Below are 26,431 nucleotides of genomic sequence, written 5' to 3' on the forward strand. Positions count from 1 at the left end.
CCAACCACTACTCGCTGGGCGGAACGAGAGCGGGATACCATCCTATCCCTGCCAGCCTGCCAACCAGAGCCAGCCTCGCGGGCACAGCAAGCAATCTTCAGGGGCTCCAAATAATTGCAATAATCTGTGCGCAGAACAGAGACTCACAACCACCACATACACTGCACCCCATCTCCCATCACAGATCGAAAATACCTGGGCCATCTACGACTTAATCTGGCTATTGTATTGGCAGTTGCAATTCCTCTCCCGTCTGTTCAAAGTCTTGATCCGCACCAGTCGTCGGATCCTCCTTACCGACACCAAAAATACACCAAAGGGCGGCAGAACCAACATCCCAGTCTCAGAATTCCTTCAATTGCTGTCTCAGTCCCTCCCACGACCTCACCGCGACGGGCATTCCTCCCCATGAATCACTCTCCATTCCAATAGCCACGCTCGCGACCCGACCGACCGACTGACCGATTTGCCTATCTCCCCCGAAGCTATGCCCTGGCAACCCCTCCCACGCATCGCCTTCGCCGTCGCAACCTACCCCTTCACAGCCCAAGATGCCGCAGACCTACCTCTCGAACTCGGCGACGAGCTGTACATCATCGAGCAGGGCGGCAAGAATGGAGACTGGTTTCGCGGGTATCTCGTTGCGCCGCCGAGTCTGCTCGCCGGCCTCACGAGCGTCAAGGGCCAGACCCTCGAGGCGCGCGTCTTCTCTGGTATATTCCCGCGCAGCTGTGTAGAAGTTAGAGAGGTGCTGGGCGAGGATGAGGAGGATTCCCAAAGTGAGGAGCACAGTGAGGCGCCGACGGTTGTCAATGGCAAGGGGAGTTCACATGTCAGCGTTGATGCGGACGGAAGCCCTCTGGCTAGTCCAAAAAGTATACAGCTGGGGAAGAAGCCACCTGTGAAGAGCAATGGGGTATCTCCCAGCAGAACTAAGAGCTCGAGTAGGAAGAAACGCCTTACGAATGGATCGGCGCTGTCTCTGGCCGTACCTCGAGATCCCAATGCACCGAAACCGCCTGCTCCTGTGCCGATGCTGAAGATTGGAGATGAGACACCGACTTCTACTTCGGAACCGCTGGTCGACGAAATTGCGTCCTGTCTGCGAGAATGGCATTCTACGAATTTACACGAGCTGCTGCTTTCGAGGCAATACCCCCTGCTGGATAAGATGACAAGCTTGGTACAGACATTGGATTTGTCGAGGAGGCAGTTCTTGCATAATGTGCTGACAACGCACGAGATGGTGGCACTCAGGGAGAAAACAGTATGGGATTTAGTGAAGGGAAACAAAGTATTTAATGGGGAGGTCATAGTACGGGATCCTGCTGAAAGAGGGAGAGTTCTTACGGGCGACGATTCCGCGGTGGAAATTACAAAGTTACAGTCTATGATGAGTCTGCTGGAGGAACGACCGCAGCCGGTTGCGAACGAGAGCCTGACGTTACACCACTTACTGATCGACGTACGCACCTTCGTCGGCGCAAGCACCGAATCCACAACACTAGTCTTCTTTCTGGCATCGAAAGCTCCTGGACAAAGTGCGGTTGCGCTGAGTGAGAGTTATATCGTGGAGGTTCCCCCTAGTGGAGCTATGACTAGTTTGGCTCAGGCAGGGCAGATGCGGACTTTGTTTACGGATCTGGCTGCGTCTGATATTGGGGATTCGACTGCTGCCGATAGTGAGCTGTACTTAGTGGTAAAGATCCAGTCAACACAGCAGGTCATTGGAGGAAAGCCAGCTTCGAGAGGTGGACTCAGCTCACGAGATGGTTCGCAAACACATAGGAGTGACAAGCCGCCATCTACTGTGGGAAGCAAGTCTGGAAGGAGGAGCTTAATGTGGGGCCAAAAAGCCCAAAGGACTGCTTTCTCGCGAAATGCTCCCATATCCTCAAAACTCAATTCCCTTGCAGAAGGACAGGAAAGTCGGGATGGGCCACCAAATACAGCGGAATCGAAAGCCTCAGAACGAAAGTCGAGTTCCGTAAGCCGGATCGTCAACAAAACAGTCGGTATTGGGACACTAAGAATCAACTCTCTTATGAAACAGGACGAGGAAATCGAACAGGTCCTTCCAATTTGGGCTCCAGCAACGGGATTTGGTCAAGAGAAGGAGGAAGGTGAAGGCTGGGAAGAAGTCATCAAAGACCTAATGTCGAGCAAATCTGGTAATTACGCGAAGTCGAGACGAGCAGAACGCCTACAAATCCACCTCAAAGCGTTTCAGAGCCCTGACGCGGACGTGCTGATCAAAGCTACCCCAACATTACTCGCTGGAGTTGCCAAGACAAGTAAAATGGGCTTTTCTGGGGCTCCAACCAAAGCGAGATCCGATATTTATGTTACGATTGACGAAGCGTTTCTCCCACGACATGCACTTATCTCGCGCGCAATCGGCAGCGCATCACCCCTATCTTCTAGCATTGCTGGAAATAACCTCCAAATCACTCTTGAAGTATGTCGAGCAAGTGGTGAAAGGCTGGAGAATTGTATATACCCATCTTCGAATTCAGAGCTGGCGGTATCTTCCTGGGAGTCTACTGCAGCGGAGAAAGGCGATGCTTGGAACCAAACACTACGGCTTGCTATTCCTCCAGCGGATGTGCCGGGATGTCATCTGGCTATGACACTTGCCGATGCTCCTAATTCACCATTCGCGATCTCTCACATACCGCTTTGGGATCAATCGGCTTTCATGAGAGATGGACATCACTCGTTATTGCTCTACCGGTATGACGACCAGACTAGTGCTGCGAAAGGAAGGGAAGGCAGGGTCGGATACCTGAACGTACCTTGGAATGCAAGGGGCAAAGATGATGTGAGCAAAGATGAGGCTGTGACCGGACCCATCGCGACATTGAGGCTACAAACCTTCCTTTGCAGTACGCGATTCTCGCAAGACAAGGTTCTGCTTGGATTACTAAAGTGGAAAGAGCAGCCGCCAGGAGACGTACAGGAGCTGCTGAAACGACTGGTTTTCGTGCCGGAAATCGAGATTGTCAAGTTGTTGAACGATGTCTTTGATGCCATATTCAGCATCCTGGTCGAACATAGTGGAAATGACGATTACGAGGATCTTATTTTCAGCGCGCTGGTCACAGTCCTGGGCATTGTACACGATCGAAGATTTAACCTTGGTCCTCTGGTTGATCACTATGCGGAAAACAAGTTCAATTATCCATTCGTAACGCCATGCTTGGTGAGATCTTTCACCAGGCTTCTCTCCAATCCTTCAGATCCTGAGACCTCGAGGAAATTGCGGGCAACATTCAAAGTCGTGAGGCATATCCTAAAGTTCATCACACACGCAAGAGGCCAGCAAAAAGCTAAAGAAGCAGGCATTGGTATCACGAGCACCTCCCCTGGATTTACCCGCCACCTGAGAAGCATCTTCAAGGCTTTAGACGGACTCATGAGAAGCAATGCTCCAATACTCGTGGGAAGTCAAACGCTTGCCGTGCAGCATTTCCATACTTGGCTTCCTGAACTCACCGGTCTACTAAGCACCGAGGAGATTCTACATATTGCGATTGATTTCATGGATTCGTGTGCTCTGGTCAAGGGAAAGCTGGTACTTTACAAGCTTGTTTTAATCATCAACTACTCTCGACTTGAACTTTTCGCGAACCCCGAACAAAGAGAAGCCCTCTGCACGAATACTGTTCGATGGATCGCACCTCACTGGGGAAAGACAGCAGAGGTGACCGATCAATGGAGAGAGCAGATTCGACTCTGTTGCTCTATTCTCTCCACACAAATCGACAATCTTGGGCCTGAGATTCCAGATTACATCGCAAAGATCGTCGACTCGTACCTGGCTGTCCGTGCAGTTCCAAAATCAGATAAGACACGATTATCCCTGCTCTTCCCAATGACATATCCATTCCCTACGAAGCCAATATCTGGAAAAGTGCAATTCGATGAAGTGCTCATCGAGTTGTCTGCTATCCTCTCTTCGATATCAACACTACCTGCAGGAATGCAATTGGATCTCGCGGACGAGGAAATGGCTGTGCTTTTGGAAGATATAATGCATGTACATCTGAGTATACTGGATTGCGAGGCTTTCCCTGCGAATTGGTTGAGTGTGCATATCTTCCACCACAAATCGACGATGAAGACCTTGGAATATGTGGCTGGGATTCTGCATGAATCTTTCCTGCCTCATCCGGATGACGCCGAGAACTATAACACGGAAGTATGGAAAGCTTTCTTCACAGTGCTATTGAAACTTGTTGGAAGCGATGCACTTGCGCTCGAGACATTCCCTGAGCAGAAACGTCGTGCTGTATGGAAGATTGCAGGAGATGTACGAGAACACGGTGCTGACCTACTTCGACGAACTTGGGAGGCGATCGGGTGGGAGACAAGTTCAGATGAGCGACAGCGATACTCATTGGCCAAGATGGGTGGATACCAAGTGCAATACGTCCCAGTTCTTGTCGGACCTATTGTAGAGCTCTGCCTGAGTGTCCATGAAGGACTCAGACGAGTGGCTGTCGAAGTCCTCCAGACAATGATCGTCAGTGAGTGGACTTTGAGCGAGGATCTCTCTGTTATCCAGACGGAGATGATTGACTGCCTGGACCGCTTGTTCAAGTCGAAACCTTTGACGGAAAGTATCCTCCAGAAGCTCTTCATCAACGAGCTTCTCGGTCTTTTCGATCCACTTGCCCAAGTCAAGGATGATTCGCTATATGCCGCTATCAGAGATCTTATTGCTACGATTGACGAGTTCTTGGATCTTCTAGTTGCTGTTCATAGCACTGATGTTACTGATGAAGCGTCACATATGATCCACAGGCTCAGGTTGATGGAGTTCTTGCGAGATATGCAGAAAGAGGAGATCTTCATCCGATATGTCCATCAACTTGCCCAGCTACAAGCGGATGCACGAAACCCAACAGAAGCAGGTCTTGCACTTCGGCTTCATGCTGATCTTTACGAGTGGGACCCAACGAAGATTGTACCGCCGCTTACGGATCCCGAGTTTCCAGCGCAGACTCAGTTTGACCGCAAGGAGCGCATCTACTTTGAGATCATCAAGCATTTCGAAGAGGGTGAGGCTTGGAGTAGTGCATTGTCTGCTTATCAGGAACTCCAAGCGCAATACCAGGACAATGTGTACGATTTACCTAAGCTGGCTCGAGCACAACGCGCCATTGCTACGATTTACGAGACCATTGCCAAGGCTGATAAATTGGTTCCTAAGTACTTCCGCGTTACGTATAGGGGCATGGGCTTCCCGCCAAGCTTACGAGACAAGGAGTTTGTGTTTGAAGGTTCACCGACTGAGCGGACGAGCGCTTTCACAGATCGTATGCAAGAGCAACATCCTTCAGCACAGATTGTCACTTCTGGTGATGTGGATGATGTTGAGGGTCAATTCTTGCAGATATCTGCCCTCACGCCACATCGGGATCTTGGGCATCATGTCTTCCAACGTGCTCGTGTGCCACAAGTTGTCCGTGACTACTTCCTATCAGCTCACCCTCAGGTATTCTCAATTACAAGCAAGAGGAATACGGCAGGTCCTGTGCAGGAGCATTCAGCAGAGAAAATATTGTACAGGACTTCCGAGGCATTCCCGACAATCCTACGACGAAGTGAGATTGTTGCTATAGATCGCCTGAGACTCAATCCTCTACAAACGGCAGTCGAGCGCATTATTCGCAAGACTGCCGAAATGACTGTGGTTGAAAAACGAGTTATTGATGGTGAAGATGATATGGCTCCTCTCCTCATCGACGCTCTTCAGATCTCGGTCAATCCAGGCTCAGAAACCACAGTTGCGCGATATCGAGAATTGCTTCCAGTTGCAGCTGAAGAAGATGAAGTCCAAGAAGTAGAATTGAGTCCTCTGCAGAATGCACTCAAGACTGCACTTATCGATCATGCCGTGATGATCAGACGCTGTCTGGCTATGCTTTCGAAGACTCCCGCTATCGGCTCGGTAGAGCGGGAAGCTGTCTTGCAGAGTAAGTATTTTTCTCGCATCCATATGTTCTTCTACTAATGCAACGCAGACTTCGAAGCAACCTTCGCCCCTGAACTCGCATCATTCGCCTTCCCCCAGCAAGCAAAATCTCCAACCCCTACGCCAAGCTGGGCCATCGCAAGTCCAGTTCTCAGTGACGGCTCTCGCCGCGAGTCCCAGATGCTGGGTATTCGTCTACCAAACAGCGCTACAAACGGCTCTCTCGCCACAACAGATACTGGAATTCTCGACACTCCAGGTGCCCGAGCAGGTCGCAACCGCCTCTCCTTCCTCAAACGCCAACAACCACAAACGCAATCCCAAACCCCCGAACCAATGCTCAACGGCCTCTCACTAAACGGAGTATCACATAAAGATTTCCCGGCCGCACCCCGTGGCACGACAGCCGACCACGAGGACAACATCTCAACATCCACCCGCTCCCGCTCGAAATCCCAGTCCCGCTCCAAAAGTGAGAGTAAAGACAATCGGCGCTCCTCCTTCTTCGGCGGCACTACCTCTGCGCTGAGCTCCATAGGTCGAGGGCGCGGCCGCCTGGAGAAAGATGATGAGAGTGAGTGGATTACTCAGAGCGATCTTGCGAGCCAGTTTAATGAGATGGGGAATGGGAATGGATATGGGAATGGAAATCATGGAGCGTATACGGGCAAAAGAAGCTCGAGTAGTAACCGCCCGGCTACGGCAAAGAGTAGTGCTGGTGGGATGAGTGTGAGTTTGTCCAGGGATGGGAGCGTGGGGAGTAAGGTGGGGAGTGTGAGGAAGAGGTTGAGTCGTCTGACCCTGGGGAAGAAGAGTAGTAAGGCGAGTGTGTTGGTGGGGAGTGTGGCTGAGGAGGATTGAGCGCTCGTCTTCCTGGTGATGAAGTGTTACCTCGGACGCAACGATGAATGGTGGAATTTTTCGACTTTCTTGAACATTTCGGCATTTGAAAGCTTGGGATATGCCTTTCCCGAAGCAGAAGCGAGGCGAGGGAAGGAAAAGCCTGGATATATCTTGATTGCGCTCAAACCGGTGCAGTACATACGATGTGTAATCGAGCCTTTCGATCTCCTTTTTTGTGTTTGGGTTTACTTCTTTTCAACAAAACAAGCGAGCGTGGAGCTGGGCCTGGGCTGCGCGTACCATATTTTCTTTGGAGTGGAAGGGAAGGATTGCTGGATGGAAGGAAGGATTTTTGCGTGCGTAATTGAATGGAGAGAAACAATACCCCCCCGTCTGCTTTTCTTTGCACTGTATTGTATTGTATGTTGTTGTTGTTGTTGTTGTTGTTTGTTGAGTTGACTTGGCTTCACCACCACTACTAGCACCATTTTTTTGTAATTGGGGATTATTTCTTCTTCGAGAATTTGTGGGGTGGAGATATGGGAGAGAATGAAGGGAGAATAGGGGGAGAATTGTATTATACCTTGCTGAGAGGGGTGGGATAGATGGTTGAGTAAATAGTGTGTGATGATTGAGAGAGCCAGGGTGGGAAACAGAGGAGATGGGTGTGTAGAAATGGAAGTTGATGAAACCACAAACTACAAAACAGCCAAATCGTCGTAATCTGACTTACCTACCTGAATCATTTACATCATAAGGTATCATGCAAATCTTCTTTCCATGAAATCCCTTCATAACGCGCCGCATTCCTTCACGATATCGTTCAAAGTCTCACTACTGAATTTCCTCCTGTTACGCTATCCAGTCCAGGCACTGTGAACGTCGCTTGATGTCTGCCTTGGTGGTGTTGGGTGATATTTCACCTGCCACTCGGCGCTTGCATGGTTTGTTCACTTCGATTTTCTGTACAATACAATACACTACAATATAATACGTTACGGGGTATGAACTTTTACACTAGTAGTAACTTTTACCCTAGGGTATCTTCTACATTAGATAATAATGTACTACTTCTCTATTTTATATTATAATAATAGCTATAGAACTTATTACTGATTTGTTCGCTTTGGCTATAATTAAGTAGAGTATGAAAGTGCAGGCTCACGAATTAGCTAGGATTCTTAAGCGGGGTGGGATTATGTAAGAGAAACGGTTTCTACCATCGTTCGCAATGTACTTATAAAGGAAGTGGGCAGTTTGGGACCGCAGACTCAATAGTAATTTACACAAATGTTGAATCAACAATTCCAAGCACGCCCTCAGATTCTCTCCTCCTTGCGCTGGATCACCCGCATCTCCGTCTCTGGAACCTTAAAGGGCAGTGGTCCGGTCTCTCTTACAGCCGTGAGCTGCTCGAACGCATGAGCTACCTTTAGCAAGATTCCATCAGAAAACGCCTTCGTAATGAATATCAGGGAATAACTTTGGCGCAGTCAGTTTCTTGTATTGTGAGAAGGATAGAAGTTGACTTACGGCATTCCAGGCGCAACCTTGACCAAATTCGGCTTCTTCTTGTCAAGTTGGACAGGTGTGTCTTCGGGCCAGAATCCGAGCGGAACAGAAATGACTGGAAAGCCCATCTTTGCAGCAAGGTCGTTCCCTATATCCTGATCGGCGGGAACGACTAGCACGTCAAGATGGTACTTCTCCATTGCCCCAAGAATTCCCCCCTCACCACCAAAGAAGAGCTCCTGCTTCACCATCTCCTGGTACTTATCTCCGTCAACATCGACTCCCTCTGCCTGCGTCCATAAGAATTTGCCGATGTCTCTGTCTGGGTATTCCTCAGCCGGGAAGCTTTTTGTGAACCCGATTATGTCTTCTGCCGACTGGATGTTATTTGGATTGGTTTCCAGAGTTTGGATATAGCGGACAATATCTCGCTTGAATTCGGACGACCGCACAACGCCTTTGACCTGCTCATTGAGTTTCTTGAATTCATCAACGTGTGGGAAATCAGCATTTTCTACCACAATTGCTCCGGCAGAGCTCAATGTCTGCAGCGCAGCTTCGAAAGAAGCCTGGATCGGTGCTGGTGATTCGCCTTCCCACGTGTTCCGAGGAACCCCGATAGTGATACCCGTTAGATCTGTTCCCTTGCAAAAAGTCGTGAAGCTGGGGATGGGGTCGAATGGGATGTGCCAAGTTCTGTCATCCCGCTCACTTCTCCCTGCCATCTCACTGAGCAGGTATGCTGCATCTTTGACTGTTCTTGTGAGAGTACCAATCACATCTTGCCGGCTCGAAACAGGGATAACGCCCTCGGTACTGATGAGGCCGCGGGTTGGTTTGAAGCCTACGACATTGTTGAGCTCGGCTGGGCCTAAAATACTGCCCCAGGTCTGCTCGTCGGATTAGCTTTCTGCAATGATAAGCTAAGACTACCTATATCTCACCTCGGTGCCAATCGCGGCAGTACACAGTCCAAGTGCAGTAGCTACCGCCGAACCGGAGCTGCTTCCCGCAGGTGTAGAGTTCGGATAATACGTGCCCAATGTTTGGCCACCTCTTGGGCTCCAACCGTTGCTGATATTCAAGCCTCTGAAGTTTGCCCACTCTGAAAGGTTCGTCTTTCCCAGAATCACGACGCCGGCAGCTCGGAGTTTGCTGATCAGAGAAGACTCGAGGGCGGGCTTTGCTCCAAAAAGAGCATAAGAACCCGCGGAGACATCCAGCTTGTCTTTGGTAGCGATGTTGTCCTTGACCAGAATGGGAATGCCGTGGAGTGGGCTCTTCGGTCCTGAACGTGAACGCTCCTCGTCCAAATGTTGCGCCACGCTCACGGCCTCAGGATTTACTTGCAGAACGGCATTGAACTCAGAAGCCTCCTCGATTCTGGCTAGATATGCCTCGACGAGATCCACTGAGGTGAACCGTCCTGACTGTAGCCCTTTCGAGGCATTTTCAAGGGTGAGATGTAGGAGGGAAGAAGGGTCATAGGAACCTACGAACAAATCGTGTCAGTATGCTGGAGGGCTGGTTTTTCAGACAGAACAGAATGAATCCTTCCTACGTACTTGACTGTGTCATCGTCGCGGCTGTGCATGTAAACTTGGTGTATCTTGATGGGAACGAAGAGAGCAGGAAAGAGGTGAAAGTCATACACAATATCCCTCCCAGAAAGAGTAGCAGTGCGTTCTGAAAAGCTGGAAGATGCATGCATGCGTGGAAAGCATAGGTCACAAGATGGAGTTCTAGCACGCAACAATACCTACCTATCCCCATCCCCTAAGCTGCCGTGCAGAACACTCCTTCTTTCTACCTGCAGGACCCAAGGTTAGCGCACGTGCCGGTACTGTAGTACAGAGAACCCCAGAACCTTGGCGCTTCGCTTCGCTTCGCGGTACCTCTAGATACTAGCCTATACCGCGTAAATAAAAGTGGCCGATCGAGGCACTTCAAGAACACCAAAACTAGCGCACTAAATAATGTTTTTCTCCACGCCCAAACAATCAAAACCTCTAAAATTTTGAGAATATCTTCAGAAATAGCATATACGTACTTCAGCCAGAGGGTTTATTTTCTTATAAAGTTGTTGTTGCGCAATCCACGAATTTGTGCTACTGGTGACCTTGCCTCAATCGGCCACTTTTATTTACGCGGTATAGCTAGCTTCGAAACAAACACAACATAGCCAGACACACAGACTGAGAGAGAGCACAGCGGCCCGCTATCGTAGCGCGAAGGCAGCCCACACATGTCAATATATCATTCCTGCAGTGTTAATGTGGCAGGCAGACCTGGTTGGCAGATTCTTACCTTACTATCAAAGGACAAACCTAGGTAGCGTCGTTTTGACATATCTGCCACTACCTAGTGTGAGGGTCTTGGTTTGCTTCGTCAACACCACATTCTCACTCTCCCCTACAAGACTATAAATATCAATGGCGCACCCGCCGCCGAAAGTCGTCGTTGGACCAGCTAGCAACTTTTGGATATGGTCTTTTGAGTTGGGATGGGATCTCACACATCCGCTCTGTCCAAATGCTCGACCAACAACGCAACCGATTCGTCTGAACTGCGAGATCAGTGAGTGACGTTATTCTCGACCCTCACAAGACTGCTTTGTTGATCATCGACATGCAGAGTTTCTCATTGAGTAGCGCTCTAAATACTGATGTGCCTGATACTGCCTTCCTGGCGCAAGATACGCTTCTACAATGCGGGATTCCCGCCGCTCGGAAGGCAAACATTCAGGTCATATTCCTAAACTTGGGCCTTGCTGAGAGAGACCTCGAAGCTCTTCCTCCTGCCGCGATAAGAGTCTTTGGCTAGAGAGCAATTTCGCTTTGGATTACAGGATTTTTGCTCCTGCACTTGCTCCCATTAGAACTAAGCAAATAAATCGATGTGGGGGAAAGCCTTCTGGGAGACGCCCTGGGAGTATCCTTGGAGAAATCGTCTTGCCTGATAGTACAAAGGTTAACGCTGGTCGGGCTCTCATGCGAGAAACTTGGAACGTGGATCTTCATGGTCCGCTGTTGTCCGCTTTTCAAGAAGGGCAGGAGGCTCGACGACCAGACGTCATCATCTACAAGAACAGGAACTCAGGCCTATACGACTCTTCATGGCGATCTTAACAGGTATCTTAATAAAATGGGCATTTCGTCACTTTTATTCGCAGGCATGAACACAGACCAATGTGTCATGGGCATTGGGTACCTTACAAGATGCTTATTCCCGAGGCTTCGACACCATTTTGCTGAGAGACGCCTGTGCTACGAGCAACCCAAGTTTCGCACAACAAAGCGCCGAGTCGAATTGTTGTAGAGCGTGGGGATTCTTGTCGGATTGTAAAGCGGCAGTTGCAGCAGCAGACATGGGTTTTGATAAGCAGATTCAAACTTTGTGGCTATCAGAGGTACTCGCAAAGATGTCAAAGAAGAGTGAAAGACGCGGAAGACGATAGATACCCTTTCAAATACTACTGCTTGGATTCAATGAAGATCAGATGTTCTATTGGCTACCACTGGTACCATTTGCCGGGCGTTTCACCAATCTCACGGTAACAACGAAATTTTGTTGGGCTAATGTCTTTTGATGATGCTCTACAGTGATGATCTCTGAGAAAATGTGTTATCCAGCATTCATCGAAATGCAACAAATCGAGCTTCGCAGCTTTGGCGAGGGGGTCCTTGAGAGAGTGAATTGAAGAAAGGACAGTGGAATGCCCCTGCCAAAGTCAATGATGGATCATCTCGCTTCCATCAGTTATGATGACTTACTCGGTCGTATCCCAGCAGAATTATATTACGAAAAATCAGGAGATCATCTGGTTGTTGTCCTTGAATATAGTGCCACTGATACAGTTTGCTTGGATAAAGTAACTCGTTTTCTCCAACCCTGTCAATAATTATAATTAATCAATTCAACTAAGTTACAATTATCTACGTACTTGCACTTGTTTTATGATATTCTTAGTCTACTCCAATGACCAACTTAGTAGTACGGGAATAAAGGAGCCTTGAAGTTTAAAGTTGTGATTAATTAACTAAACTTTTCCGTCTCGCCTGTAGGCTCATCCAGTCAATTGTTTTCTTTTAGACTTTTCAGGCTGTACTGTAGGTTCAGGTTTCTTGGGAAATCCTTGATAAACTCGATACGGTGAGCGCTGTAAGGTAGGCTAGGACATGAAGACCTCTCCGAGCTTTCCGGCTGAAGCTTTCCGACTGAAGCTTTCCGAAATGCGTACAGCTGATTATTTCGGAGAGCTCGGAAAGCTTTAGAAATGACAATGAGATATATTAAGAGAGCTTTACTCTCGATAACTATTCTAAAGCAATCAATTGATTCCTTTGATCGATCACCTGACTCTTTCTCTTTACCAAAGACATCCTATTTTCACAAAACTCACCTCTTCTCACGAACATATCACCCATTTACGCTTTCAGTTCAATCGCCGCATCAGTTCTACACAATCATGAAGACCACATTCTTCTCCCTAGCAGTCATTCTCCTTAGCCAGATTGGCTACGCTAGCGCGCGTAAACACAGAATGTATCTGCGCTGTAAGTTGAACTTGAGAAAGAAAGCTTACGCTCCTAGAAATAGAAGTAGCTAATAAACCTACAGGATATTTACACTGGTGTCGGCAACCTCGAGCGTACTAAAATAGCTTGTGAACTTACCCAAAGCGTAGCACATCAAAGTATGTATCTCGGATTATTCGTGGAATAATCTCATGACCCAATAATCATCAAAGATTATTTGTTAAGGGGCCTTCAAATTAATGATACAATTGTGAACTGGCTAACCCTTGTAATATTTAGGAGAGTTCCGGGAAAATGTAGCGTATGATGGTCAAACGCCTTTCGAGTGCTACTCCGCAAACAAGAGTCTTGATGGCGATGATTGGGATGAGCATTGTAGGACTTATGGAAACACTCACGGCCTCTGTCATTGATCCAGACGAGTAATCGTCGGGTTCGCTTCAGCTCCGTCACTCTACGAGCGCTCTCGCTGGTAGTGAGAGAGAGCAAACCCGCTGCAAAAAAAAAAAAAAAAAAAAAAAAAAAACATAGCCTCAGATAGAACTTGTTTGTAAGACCTAAGTCATGTTACACAATATATACGGGCAAGCCACCCACCTGCAAACACTCAAGTTCACAGGTCCCCCACAACCTGTCAAAGGCTCGAATCAGGTGACTTTCGTACTTTTATGAAGCTATTTACAACTTTTGTATCAGCCGCACAAGCTAACTTGTAAACGAACATAACAAGACAGATTTCCTTAAGGATATCTTCTCTCCTTGTGATCAATCAATTCAATCAAGTTGCAATTGTCCACGTACCTGCACTTGTTCTGTGACAGGTTTGATGATTTTTCCGTTGTAAGGGCGAGCTCAAGACCGAGATCTATCTTCGTAGATTCGAGAACAGCATTCTCGTCGTTCAACCGTGAGTTATCGTCCTCAAGCCGCCGAAGAGCATCTTTTAAGGTATCCATTGACTTTGCATAATGTCCTTTCATTGCCCGGAGCTCAGCTTCAGCCGCTTCCCGCCTGGCTTCTTCTACCTTCCAATACTCGAAAGTGTTACGCAGCTCTCTCTTATCTTCGTTGACGGAACTATACATTCTGTGTATCATCTGTCGTGCTTGCTCCATGACTTGTCCAGAACTCTTGAAGTGACACAATTCCTGATCAAAAGCCCCTAGCTCTCATCGGTACTGCAGACACGGAGGCCTAAATCTGGGTGATATCACAAATAGGCGTAATAACAGCAGTAAAGTCAAGTCAATTCAAGTAATAGCAATAAGTTCAAGTACACGCAGGTGCAGTTTCAAAAGGTAGGTGTCGTCTTCAACGATTCATGTTCCGCTTACCTCCATAAGGGAGCCATCCAGTCTAATATACACATTTCCATCCATGCTTTCCTTGCCTTTCCTACCCGCCTACATTGAGCGGATCAATGATAAAGCCATGCATTGCATTGCAAGCACATCGTGTCATAAGCTCAACCAGACCCAAACGCCAAAACAAACCAAACCAAACAGCCTCTCGCTATGCAACTCAACTTAACTCAACTCAGCGCAATGCGTTCCTGCCTGCCTGCCAGCCAGCCAACCATGTATGTATAACTTTTCAGAGAGTCGTTTCTCAAGACATCCAGATCCAGCCGAAATTCAATTTCTCCATCCATTTTCATCTAGAGTAGACCGGCCACTCATTTGTCTGTTTATAGAATGCCAGCATGGGCGTCGAGGAGATGTTGAATTTCCAGTGTTGGTGTGATCTGATGCAAAAAAGGAACACGATTGGATCCCACGGGAGCCACATTTCCAGGTAGATGTACATAGTTTCGAGACAGTCACAATCCTCGAGAAATATCGTAACTCATATCGATTCCAGATCCAGATCTCGGTCCAGAGTTAGGGGGAAATGAAAGCCAAATGAAAGCAAAGACAAATACGTTGGCCAATAGCCAGCTCACTTATCTAAACTCGTCGTATCCTCCAACGGATCCTCATGCTTTGCGACACTACCCTTTCCACGCCAAGTACTGACTGCCGGAATAGCAGCCTTGTAAACCTGTCTATCAGTGCCATAAGCCCTCGGCGTGAGCTTGATGAGCGTATGAAGAGGAACGTTCAGCCAAGGTGATTTCTCCTGGTCTTCATTCATGAAGTAGGCGTAGATACAGCGGAGGATGGCTTGGTGAGTGACGATGAGGATATTTTCGCTGCGCTCGAGTTCCATGATGATGGGCTCAAGGCGGATGACTACGTCGCGGTAGCTAGGAAGCGTTAGTGGTGTATTCGAAGTGGGGATTTTGGGCCAAAGGGGTCGAGAACAAGGGAGGGCAATGTGGGGGTGTGGGGAAGCAAAACGTACGATTCGCCGCCACGGTAGCGGTAGTTGTATTTATCCTGATCTCTGGCTTCGAAATCTTCTGGGTACTCCTCCTTGATCTCCGCGTAGGTCATATTGTCGCAGACGCCAGAGTCCAACTCATCGAGGGCTTTCCATTGTAATTGGTTCCATTCCTGGGGAAGGTGCTGTGCTGTTGCAATTGTTCGTTGAAGGGTTGATGTCCAGACTGTGAGGGGGTGGTCATTTCCCTGGAATTGTTAGCTTCGAGTTTGACTGGGAAGATTAAGCCTACATCGAATGATTCCTTGACCAGCTCTGGAAGCTTCAATGCATATGCTTCACCACGTTCTGAAAGCTTTGCATCACCACCAATTTTGCCATAGACATTCCACATAGATTCTCCATGCTAGAAAGATCAGCAAAGTACTTCGAAACCCAGCGTGTGACTTACCCGTGATAGCCAGATAGATCTCTGCTTAATGTGCAGGTTCATCAAGTAATATACCACCCTACTCTGGAGATAATCCTGAATAGCATTGATAATAACTCTCTTTCCCACGTTCATGATCTTCAAATATGTCAAATCACTCTCCTCTTCATCAATCGTCTGGTACACCTTTTCGTAATTTCGAATTCTATTCCGGAAATCCTGCGCCGCCTCCTCTGGATCCTGGCCAACGTAGTCGGGTGATGTAGTCTTGACTTCGAGAATATTGCTCATGATCAGCTCCTCGTCATCGCACTTGCTCTCGACGAATAATGTCTCAACACCTGCGCTATCACATCGTTCCTTGATCCAACGGCGGCGTTTCTTCGTACTGTTTGTAGCATCTAGAATGGCGATAATTCCTCCATCCTTGAACCATTTCAGCATATCTGCGACGGCTGCTTCGGCAGCTGCTCGGCGCATACGTTCACCTTCGATGTTATTGACATCGAAGAAGTCTGCGGAGGGTTGGGCGGCATCTTTACGGCGGTAGTTGCCTACGTTGAAGACACGAGCGTCGATCGAGAGCCATCTGAGGTAACGTTGAGCTGGGATAGTTAGCAGAAATTCGAAAGAGAGTAAATATAGTGTATGAAGGCAGTGGATGCGCCATTGCCACTGAGGCATCTGCGAACAGAGCGCCTGCTACTTTCGCGGTTCACCAGCAGTGATCAATTTGCAGGTTACTGCCAGCTCTACATCTGCCACTCCAAGTACCATTTAATCTTGGGAGTAGAAAGTCACCTACCCTTCTGCGCAATCAAACTCTTTCCCCTCGCGGGCAATCCCACCATTACCACACAAATCTGCGTATCCTCGACCTGGACACCCTTCCCATTAGTCTTTCTGCTTGGACGTGCGAGCTCCATTTTTGCTATTCTCTCCTAATTTTCGAGATTGAAGAAGTTGGAAATTGAAGAATCGAACGAATTAACGAATTTGCAGGAGAATTGAAGAGGGGAAAGGCTCGAAGATGTGCTTGTTGAGGTGATCGCGTGAGGTTTTGATCAGGGAACGGGAATTCACGGCTTGCACCGGACGCGGCCGCTGTTGAGAGCAAACCAAACGAAAACGGGAGGGAAACAATTGGTTGATCGCAAACTAGGTTGATTTGGGGAGGGAGTATATCTTCATGTGGTGATGATTGAAGAGGAGGATTGAGGTGAGTTGTATTGTGTGGAGGGGGAGAGGTGAAGTGGTGTTGGAGTTGAAGGGAAGTGATCGGGATGTCAAGTGAGGTGATCTAGGGAACTTTTTAGAGCCTGACAGGGATTGGATAGATCCCCTGGGACCCCTGTAAATCCGCACAATCTCTGCCGAGCTAACCCCGCACTCGCTGAAGTGGACCGAGGGGACGGGAAGAGGAGGGGAGGAGAGGAGAGGAGAGGAGAGGAGGGATGGAAGATGGAAGGTGGGATAATGTTCTGGAATAATGCTTTAAAGAGTAACTTGTGTTTCCAGACATCAACTCAGTCATCAACTTCAACAAAGATCTTGGGAACTTGCAATTCTTGCACCTCAAAGTCCAGCCCAGACCCAATGAAACATGCATCTACATTTGCTGTCACCAATGGAATGCATGCAGTTTCCCATCCAAAGGGACCCACCCAGTCTTTTACTCCGAGACATGAGGATGCAGCCCGCCTTGCGAGCATATCGTGACACTGCGCTTCTCCTGCAGGCAAAATACAATAACGACACATGCATCGTGGTGTCCTGCCTGGTATGGAGAGGAAAAGAGGCTTGATGAAGAATATCATGCGCCGAGATCAGAAGACTTGACGGAGAGAGAGCCTGGGCCAAGGGATGGATGGACAACTGTGCATGGCAGAAATGCCCTCAACTCTCCTGATATTTGCTTTTTAACCTCAGTTCCTCCATTAGGAAAAACTGAAAGCTAATTCCAGACACAGGATATGAATCTTAGCATTTTTCGATTCCGAGGAATAATTTCTTCTTCCTCAATCCTCAATCCCCAATATCGGGTTCGTGGTATAATGTTCCAACCAGCTGCAGGACAACCCGAAGGTCCATTTCGCCGAGACTGGATCGGGTCGACGGCTGGACGGCAACAAGGACAAAGAGATAAATCAGATCAGATCCATCATCCCACTCAGAAAGCAGAGAACTCCCCTTGCATATCGGGGTCTAGATCTCTCTCTTCTTCATAAGCAGCATGGACATTTTCTCTCTTCACACCGCTTCACACTATGCATGAACTCATGCACGTGTTCGGCTGGCTTGGATGAAGTTCACGATACCAGCGCGGATTTGGTGATTGAATAATAAAGCAATGCAGCAAGTACCAACAGATAAACGAGTCGCTAATCAAGGTAACACGTCAATTGCAAAAAGGGAAATGGAGAAGTATACGCACATTTCCCATACTATAAGTCATCCCCCTCCTTCTCCGAACCTCGCCATTGCCATTCCCACCTGCTGGGATTCCCGCCATTTCTTAGGTACTCTCTACCAGCAACCCGAACTTCCTATCAAAAGCAATCCGTCCGAGATCCAGGATCCAGTAACCAGGTCGATAAGATCAGACAAAATACCGATTTCGATTAATTGGTGCGCAAACCCGAACAGACAGGTTGAAATAGCGATACAAAAAGCGATAAGCAGGATGTCGTGTCTCGTCACACCGCTTCTCTTCACAAATGGAATCCAGTAGCCACAGATAGATAATCAGACGATTAGAACCGCAATTCTTAAAGATATGAAAATCCAGACCAGAGAGGGAGAAAGTGCTGAGCCCGCCCTTGACACAAAAAGACGGTTGTGAGATCTGTCTCTCTGTCTCTCTTTGTCACTGCGTGTCCTGTCTGTCTGTTGGTTCGATCTGCTCTGACTTGGCCCGTCTGACTATCTGTCTGACTTTTGCCCCCCTCGCTCTCGCTGGCTGCTGCCCAGAGATACAAATCCTTATCGCGATGTGTTGACTGGATTACTTTAAAGCGGCTTTGGAAATGAGGGGTTGGCTTTGGGCTTGGGCTTGGGCTGGGTGAGAAGAAGTCCGGCGATTACCCAGATTAGGACGACGATTCCATTGAATTTCGAGTTCTCTCAAGAAAAGGAAGAGGTTGGAGAGCGGCCAGTGTAATATTCTGGATTATGACATCGAGATATTAATCGAAATGATACCCACCTGTCAATCCACGCCTAACAGCACATCCCACGCTCTCCTGTCCGTCCTGCAAGATGGATGCTTTTTCCAATGGAAATGCCTGGCTGGGATGAGCATGCCCTGTCGGGATTCGCGGCCGCTTCTTCCGTGCCCAGCCTGCAAGCGAGGGTTGAAGGTACCTCCAGCTATTCTTAGATCAGACTTCAAACTTCAAGCCCTTGATCTTTAACTTACAATTGCAACTCCTCGCCCAGAATTCCCTCACCATCAATCCAGTGGAAAAGTCTTGATGACTATACCATCAAACTTGATGGATTCTCGATGGATTCTCGGTCACAGACACACGGGATGCGGGAGGGATTGGAAGTGGTATTATCTACATCTGCCCTTGCATTTTGATCCTTTCGATTTCTATCCCCCCGTCCCAATCCGCGTGCACTTTTTATCTCCAAACTCCACTGTTCTCAGCTGAGCGTCAAGCCAAGCAGAGCCTCAAGGTTTAGCTGAGCATGAGGCTGAATCGTATCGTCCCCGGAAAGAGAGAGCGGGCCGTTTCGCTTGGCTTGGGTTTGTTTGTTTGGATAAGATCTGAGGATTGCTTGGCTTGAAGTGTGAGGTTTTGAAGATGTGGGTTTTGCTTGCTATTGTGATTATGATTGAATTTTATTGCGATTGTGTTGGTGAGTGATGTGCTGCTGCTTTTGGAATTTCATGACTCTGGTTGGGTTTGAATATCTCTACGCTCGGTTGAGCTGGCCCGTGTTTCTTCTCCTGTGATACCCTTCTTACCTGCTATTGCTTAGGGTCGTTTTGATTTCAAGCTCTGTCCTGTCTTGGAAAGATGCAATTGATGAATTACGAATATCACATCTGGGCTCGGCGACATTGAAACCAAAGCATCGAGCCATTCTTATGGGCTTCTGTTCTCCGAATCCCAAGGCCCTCACGAAAATGCCAATGAGAACAAGAGCAGGAATTACGGTCACATGTCACATCAAAGGCATTTCTATGCAAGTCATCGTCTCATCGCATTGCTGTTTTTTTCCTTCTCGCATTGAAGTCTGATCTAACAACAAGCCAAGGAAAACTCCTGATTGTCCAACCCTCATGAAAGACGATGCCATTTTGAGGATGACGGTATGACCAACTATCCACCAACGCCATGCTTCAAAGACACAACGCTTATTCAATATCCACTGATGCTTCTTTACGCTATGCATATCCATCGAGTTGCAAAAAGCAGGAAGAAAGCTCTTTCAAGCCTGAGAATGGAGTAGAACAACCACAAAGCTTCCAGAAAAGCAGGCATAACCCGAAAGGAGATTGTGAAAGCTCCAATATCCGCGATTGAAGAATCCAACGCCGTCGAGACCGATGCAAAATGCGCATCCAGCAAATGCAGAACAATCGAATCATGCCTAGGCCTCAGCATCAACCACAAAGTCGATCTCATCAAGAATCTCAGCCCATGCTCCACGCTCCCTCAGCGCAACTTGATCAAACAACCATCCACCAGGTGGAGGACGCACGCCATCTCCAGGACCATCAACACCGTTCGAATAGCCCATCGGTAGGCCGAGCCCATCGTAGATGTTTCCTCCAGTGTATGGTTCAAAGCCGTAATCTTCAACGGGACTGTCTTGCTCGTTATAGACTTGGCGATGAACGACGCCGTTCTCATCTACTGCATAGACGGCTTCGGGAATATTGCTACTGTACCGAACACGACCGCCAATGTCGGTCTCAGCTTGATCCTGATCGGTGGTGCCGGTATTGTATCCATATTCATCTTCAATCACCTCTCCATCCGAGGAGAATCCATCACCAGCTCCATATCCCTCCTCAATTATAGCTGCACCCTCTTGAACCGCAAAATCTTCCTCATCAACATCGTCATCGCCATACTCGGATGCAGGAGGAGTATGGTACGGTCTACCGTTGTCGGTCTTCTCATTCTGGCGCCATATTTTGGTGAGGGTAGGCAGCCGATCGAGCTTGTGCTTGAATGGTACGACTTGACGTTCATGCCATGCGATATCTTCTGTTGATTTCTTGGCAACGATCTGCTCGATGAGTTTGAGCTTTTCTGTGGGCGTGAGAGATATGTGTGGTGGGATGAAGTGTCTCATCATGCCGGTACTGTAGAGATCGACTCGAGGAAGCGGGAATCGTCGTTGGCCTATTGGATAACACATCAGCATCGCGTCTCTCTTCTCCAACTCGAAAAGTCATAAGCAAAATAGAAGGGGAAACTCACGCGTCTTCCTAACCCTCATCTCACCCTCCATCTTCAACTCTCCCATCTCCGGCCAAAACGCTCTCATCCCCCTCCGCTCATCCACCCTCCCCTCCCTCAAACCTCCCTCACTCCCACCCCAAAAACAAGTCTTCTCCCCTAACACCCCACTATACCCCACATACCACCCAACCTCAGCACACTTCTCCTCCTCAGTAACCACCTTCTCACCCTTAAATGCCCAGGTAAGTTCACACTTCGCAATCTTCACCTCTTCATCTCTCCTGAAGTTCACCTTTCCGTACAAACCCCCTTCCAAACCCGAACTCAAACTCAAACTCTCAACCCTTTCTCTCTCCCTCCTCCGACCCTCCAACTCTCTAATCCTGCCTTCAAGGACTCGTCTCTGGCGACGAGCTAAATCTCCTGCATACGCAGCATTGTGCGCGTTGTATTTTGTTGCTGTTTTTGGGAAGAAAGGACTTTTGAGGAGATGGAGGTGTGAAGCGACGGTCTGCACGCGCGTGAAGCGCGCGGCGTTGGAGGCGGCGGGGGAGATCCAGGATTGGGAGAGTCCGGCGTTATGAGGTGCTGAGGAGGAGGATGCCATGGCGAGGGAAGAGATGATGGGGGTTGTGAAGATGGTGGCTCGATCTTGAGGGGAGACGTTGTAGGTGAGATCGAAGACTGAAAGGATGCGGAGGTTGGTGGTGGTGGTGTTATTGGAGGATGAGGAAGGAGGAGGGGAAGTTATGGATGGGAGGAGGAGAGGGGGGATGGTGGCGAGCTGGCCGGAGAGGGGTGAGAGGGAAGGGGTTGGTGGTGGTGGTGCGGCTGAGTGAATGTCAGTATTGAAGGTGATTTTCAATGTTCTGTGGTGAATTCAGGACATTGATTTGGAGGTTTGAGTGAACTTACCGACGTCGGAGAAGGGAGCAGAGGGTGGTGGTGTGGCGGCAGCTGGATATCAAGGTCAGCATAGGAAAAAGGTTTTGAGTTTGGATTGGAATGTTCTGAAAGGGATATGGGACTTTCAATAATGGAAGTTGAAGAGGTTTGGACTTACTGGCAGGAGCAGGAGTAGGTGCTACGGCAGGAGCAGGAACGGCAATAACTGGATACCAAAAGTTAGTATAACAGGATTTCTCGTAATTTTGACGTATCAACTAGAGTTACACTGTATCCAGACTCCAGAGGGGATCTTTCTCCGAGGAAATATATGATGTGTCGTGAGGTAAAGATATGGAAATGGAATGTGCTGTCTGAAAAGGGAAAGCAAGAGAGATTGAACGTACTAGGAGCAGAAGTGCCCACACGCGACGGTTCTGTGAGAAAAGGAAGAAGTCAACAATCTCCCTTAAGATGCCCTAGAATGAAAGACTTGATCGTCCCAGAGGAGACCCTTCACCAAGCACCAAACATCTCAATACAACCATGGTGTTCCCATAGATGAGACTCCATGCCACACAAGATCTCCCCTCAATCCTTCAACTATCTTTCCATACTGCACTTTGAGTTCCCATAATCGTCCCAGATCATGTTTTCCAGCACAATATATGACCTCCGGACCCAACCAAACCAGATATCTTCCTAAACAGAAACGCAACAGTGAGGTACGTACCAGCACCAGCAGCTCCACAACCACCACCAGCACTCGACGCCCTAGAATGGGGTATCCAGGCCGCAGACATCTCCCTCAGCTTGTGCACTGGAGGGATGTCGAATTCTGGAACCTGGATGGCCAGCCCAGACGAGGGAGCTTCCTGCTGGCGGCGGCAGCGGCGGAGGAGACCGCGGAAGAAGTTGGTAATTGCTGTGCGAAAGGAGGAGTTAGCTGTGTCCTTTTAAACTTAGGGGAGGAAAAGAGGTAGGAGAAAGAGGAAGAAGAAGAAGAAGAAGAAGGAAAGCCAGGTCGAGAGGAGAATGAAAAGGAGGAGAATGAGGCGATGGAGGAGGAAGTAGAGGAAACAGGAGGTAAATTGATATCCTCAAAGGCTCGCAGAATGTTATGGAGCCTCAAAGCTTGGGGATCCTAAAGGGAGAACACAAACGGTACTCACGCTCCAAGCAATCCATGTTACTGTTGTTCTTGAATCATATCGCAAGCTCGAAGAAGTTCAAAGCTTTTGTTTACTTCCCCACCGTGCGCTGGTCCAAGCGCCGCTCTCACGTGGACAATTTTTCTAGCCCTAAAACAGCTTCCAACCTCGAGAGGATATGTTCTAAACAAATCCAAGAACATTTCTTAAAGAAATCTGATATATCTTTTGGGCTCAAGGATGGTGCTTGTTGAGTTGTTGGGAAGTGAACCTCGAAATGACTCAGAACTAGACCTCGCTTCTCAAAGGGAAGGCTCGCTTATTCAAGGTAGCGTGAAAAGGTGGATGGAAGGCAAAGTAGACTGGACAACTACCACTTTCTATGCTTCGAAAGGATGAAGACACGCTAAAAATACCCTACTATACTGCCCTCTGATCTATGGACGAAAAGTATGATAGAGGAACCTATCAGAACGAGTTTACGACATAAGCTCCTCAAGCGTCTGTGTCAACAGTCCGTCAATATTATGGTAAAGCACACGCTCGGGTCTTGAGAACGCAAAGCGTGATATCAAACGCGTGGTACTGTCTGAATAGCATGGTTTCAGATTTAGCCAGCCAGAATATACTTTCTAAAGCACCGTAGGTGGTGCGAAAGCAGATTCACGCTCCCGAGTTTTAGACAGAAGCTCCTAGATTTCAGACGCCCTGGTAAAGCCTCATTTTTCAAATCGACAAATACACAGCATGGTAAAATTCTCTTTGGAGGAGCACATTTAAATTTAGAGCTTGAATTAGTGGAAAATTCAATCATGGTTACCAGCTGATATCACATCAATATTTACATCAGAATGGGGTATCATTTAAGGTCCGAACATTGCTATCATTATCAATATCCTCGTCATTGCCATTTTCTAAACTCTCTCGCGGAGCGTTTCGACTTGTAATAGATATCCTGAGCCCTTTGATTCATATACCATGCCCGTGGCCAAGTCACTTCTATTCTATCGCAAATTCGAATCGCCCAAAGAAGATATGGTCACTTACCCACAAGCGACAGACACATAGCCTCATCGCGAAGAGAAAGTGAATGCTTAACATAGAAGAAAAAGATACCCTTAAAGATGTATTTATCTATGTCGCGCTGGTCGCGAGTCGTCTCATCATGCCATCAACACACGGTCTGATAGACTTCACTCCTACAGTCAATCTCTTACGACTCAGCACAAGAGATTAGCTCATGCTGAGTATTGTGACTAGGAGCGAGTGTTTATCTGCATTTTGTTCCAAGACTGAATATAGAAGCGAAAGTCGTTTCAAGGAATAAAAAATAGAGATGATCATAGGAACGGGGAGGAATTAGAAGGAAAGAAAAAAGTGAGACCAAGAAAAGCATCCTAGTGCAGATTCGAACTCTCAACTTGAAAACTACTGCTTTAGAAAAGTTCAACTATTCATTTCACGCCCCAACCCCAAATATTTCCTGACATCCTGTATATTAAAATCTAAGCATTTACAGTCCATGATCTAGAACATCGCGTGAATATTGGACCTATTGGAAGGATCCATGACGAGCCTGGGAGGCTTGACTACCTAGCCTGGAAAGGTGAATAAATACTGCCCAGGCCGCCTTCTTCGTCCCTTCTTCTGCAACAACATCTACAAACCCTTTCATTACAACGCACTTCTCCTCCTTCCGTTTCCTTCAATTACGGTCAGAACAACTTCAAGATGGAGATATCTCAAATGTGAGGGCAAACGAACCTACTGGAACATATATGAAGCTAAGTTCATCATCATAGGGGACAGCTACTGTTCGATCAGTGGAGGTCTACAGGGAGCGCCGGTCGCGGCCAGCTCGAACACGATGATTTACTACAAATCCTCGAATTCGGCACTTGAGAAGATGTACAGACCCAAATTCAATCAAGTCGAGGCGAGCCTTCGATTCACCAAGACTTCGCGATGCTTGCCCAAGGTCTCTTGAAACTGCGAACCTTCACCGACAATTGGATGCGGCAGGCTTCTTCAAGAATAGACACATCCGTACTCTGGGGACTTCTCAGAGTTATCCTCAAGGTCTGCCATTTTTGAAGCTGCTAGTTGGCGACATGGACTAATGGTTTCAGGTTGTGCCGGAGACTGGCGCCGCCGCAAATGTTATTCGCATACTGCGCGAGAATTGCCGCCAGATCGATATGCTCAACAATCATTTCACTGAGGCAAGGACTTTTACAGCAGAACTGAAGGAGTGCTGTGTGGAGATTGGTGTTACCTTTCTCTCCTTCCTGTTTTCTGTTGTAAAGTTCATGCGAAATGACATTACATACACAACAAATGGTAGGTGATGAGCTGGGCAAAGGAGCAATAAGACACCGTTAACGCTCGAGAACCTAGGAACTGTACTTGAGATCCAGTGGAAGCCTTTAGAGCAGCAGTTCTCGTTAACTTCTCATCGCATTGACGAGGTATTGTCTCGAATTGAGATGCTCTCCAAATTCGCAGAGCGATCGAGCCAGGCAAGCCGAACTCCCTCGGTCCAGGCACAGCCCTTACTATCTCCTAGCTTGGCAAAACCGCCTTATGTAGTCCTCCCAGCAGTTAGAACGTCACGATATTTTAAGCGTGTTGATATCGAGCAGAAGATAGAGGAGCATTTCAACGAGGTCAGCACGGAACAGTCATTTCGATCTTTGGCAATACACGGTCCTGGAGGTGTTAGCAAAAGCATAGTAGCCCAGAGCTATGCTAAGAACAAGCTGCGAAAGGGTGAGCTTAATACACTGTTCTAGGTGCATAGTGAGAAGCTTGTCTCCATTAAGCAGAGTTTCACAGACATTGCCCTTCGTCTTAAATTGCCAGACGCGCGACAAGGTGATCACGACAAGAACCTTGCTTTTATACTGAACTGGCTTCAACAGACTCATATGTCACGCTTTTCTCACCTCACAACCTATTTTATTGACATGGAATTAGATTGTCGCTAGCTTATTGTCTATGACAATGCTAAATTTATCGACTCCCTCCGTGATTTCTGGCCGCTTGCAACCCGTGGCCAGGCTCTTATTACGACACGCAATCCATCACTTGCCTTTGAGCTCGCAGATAGTATAATAGAACTCACCAGTTGGAACAATCACACTGGATTGAGCTTTCTTCTCCACCTTCTTTCCACAGATATTACGTCTGATCTCAAAGAAGACGAACTTACATCTGCACAACAACTCTCGCAAAAGCTGGATGGACACGCTCTCACGATCTCGGCGATAGCTAGGTTAATACATAGCCGTGCCTTATCCACCCCTGAGTGCATAGAGTTCTACGATCAGGCACCGAGCCATTTGCAT

General features: G+C 48.0%; 7 protein-coding genes across 7 annotated transcripts; 3 read left to right on the forward strand and 4 right to left on the reverse strand.

Annotated features, from left to right (window-relative positions):
- The first annotated feature begins 58 nt into the window (after window positions 1–58).
- Window positions 59–7,543, forward strand: ONS95_007063 (uncharacterized protein). Its single transcript, XM_058500556.1, has one exon. The coding sequence runs from the start codon at window positions 488–490 to the stop codon at window positions 6,017–6,019; it is 5,532 nt and encodes a 1,843-aa protein (XP_058349372.1). The 5' UTR covers window positions 59–487; the 3' UTR covers window positions 6,020–7,543.
- A 425-nt stretch (window positions 7,544–7,968) lies between these two features.
- On the reverse strand, window positions 7,969–10,137 carry ONS95_007064 (uncharacterized protein). The gene is made up of 4 exons (XM_058500557.1): window positions 9,901–10,137; window positions 9,280–9,827; window positions 8,357–9,225; window positions 7,969–8,305 (listed from the first exon to the last, which is right to left on the reverse strand). Exons 1-4 carry the CDS (start codon window positions 10,106–10,108, stop codon window positions 8,143–8,145), a joined length of 1,788 nt encoding a protein of 595 aa, XP_058349373.1. The 5' UTR covers window positions 10,109–10,137; the 3' UTR covers window positions 7,969–8,142.
- Window positions 10,138–12,569: 2,432 nt separating this feature from the next.
- On the forward strand, window positions 12,570–13,605 carry ONS95_007065 (uncharacterized protein). The gene is made up of 2 exons (XM_058500558.1): window positions 12,570–12,891; window positions 12,956–13,605. Coding segments are annotated over exons 1-2 (282 nt in total). The 5' UTR covers window positions 12,570–12,611; the 3' UTR covers window positions 12,958–13,605.
- Window positions 13,606–14,162: 557 nt separating this feature from the next.
- Window positions 14,163–16,887, reverse strand: FBP26 (Fructose-2,6-bisphosphatase). The gene is made up of 4 exons (XM_058500559.1): window positions 16,431–16,887; window positions 15,647–16,230; window positions 15,488–15,601; window positions 14,163–15,443 (listed from the first exon to the last, which is right to left on the reverse strand). Exons 1-4 carry the CDS (start codon window positions 16,549–16,551, stop codon window positions 15,129–15,131), a joined length of 1,134 nt encoding a protein of 377 aa, XP_058349375.1. The 5' UTR covers window positions 16,552–16,887; the 3' UTR covers window positions 14,163–15,128.
- Window positions 16,888–20,227: 3,340 nt separating this feature from the next.
- On the reverse strand, window positions 20,228–21,010 carry ONS95_007067 (uncharacterized protein; the record flags this gene model as incomplete). The annotated part of the gene is made up of 1 exon (XM_058500560.1): window positions 20,228–21,010. One exon carries the CDS (start codon window positions 21,008–21,010, stop codon window positions 20,228–20,230), a length of 783 nt encoding a protein of 260 aa, XP_058349376.1.
- A 27-nt stretch (window positions 21,011–21,037) lies between these two features.
- Window positions 21,038–23,121, reverse strand: ONS95_007068 (uncharacterized protein; the record flags this gene model as incomplete). Its single annotated transcript, XM_058500561.1, has 5 exons — window positions 21,038–21,879; window positions 21,964–22,005; window positions 22,112–22,159; window positions 22,667–22,858; window positions 23,106–23,121. The coding sequence occupies 5 exons, from the start codon at window positions 23,119–23,121 to the stop codon at window positions 21,038–21,040; spliced, it is 1,140 nt and encodes a 379-aa protein (XP_058349377.1).
- A 1,928-nt stretch (window positions 23,122–25,049) lies between these two features.
- ONS95_007069 (uncharacterized protein) lies at window positions 25,050–25,876 on the forward strand (the record flags this gene model as incomplete). Its single annotated transcript, XM_058500562.1, has 3 exons — window positions 25,050–25,163; window positions 25,214–25,424; window positions 25,482–25,876. 3 exons carry the CDS (start codon window positions 25,050–25,052, stop codon window positions 25,874–25,876), a joined length of 720 nt encoding a protein of 239 aa, XP_058349378.1.
- Between the last annotated feature and the right edge of the window lie 555 nt (window positions 25,877–26,431).

This window comes from Cadophora gregata (assembly GCF_030347475.1).
Source record: "Cadophora gregata isolate MNR1 chromosome Unknown scaffold_19, whole genome shotgun sequence".
NCBI classification, from domain to species: domain Eukaryota; kingdom Fungi; phylum Ascomycota; class Leotiomycetes; order Helotiales; family Ploettnerulaceae; genus Cadophora; species Cadophora gregata.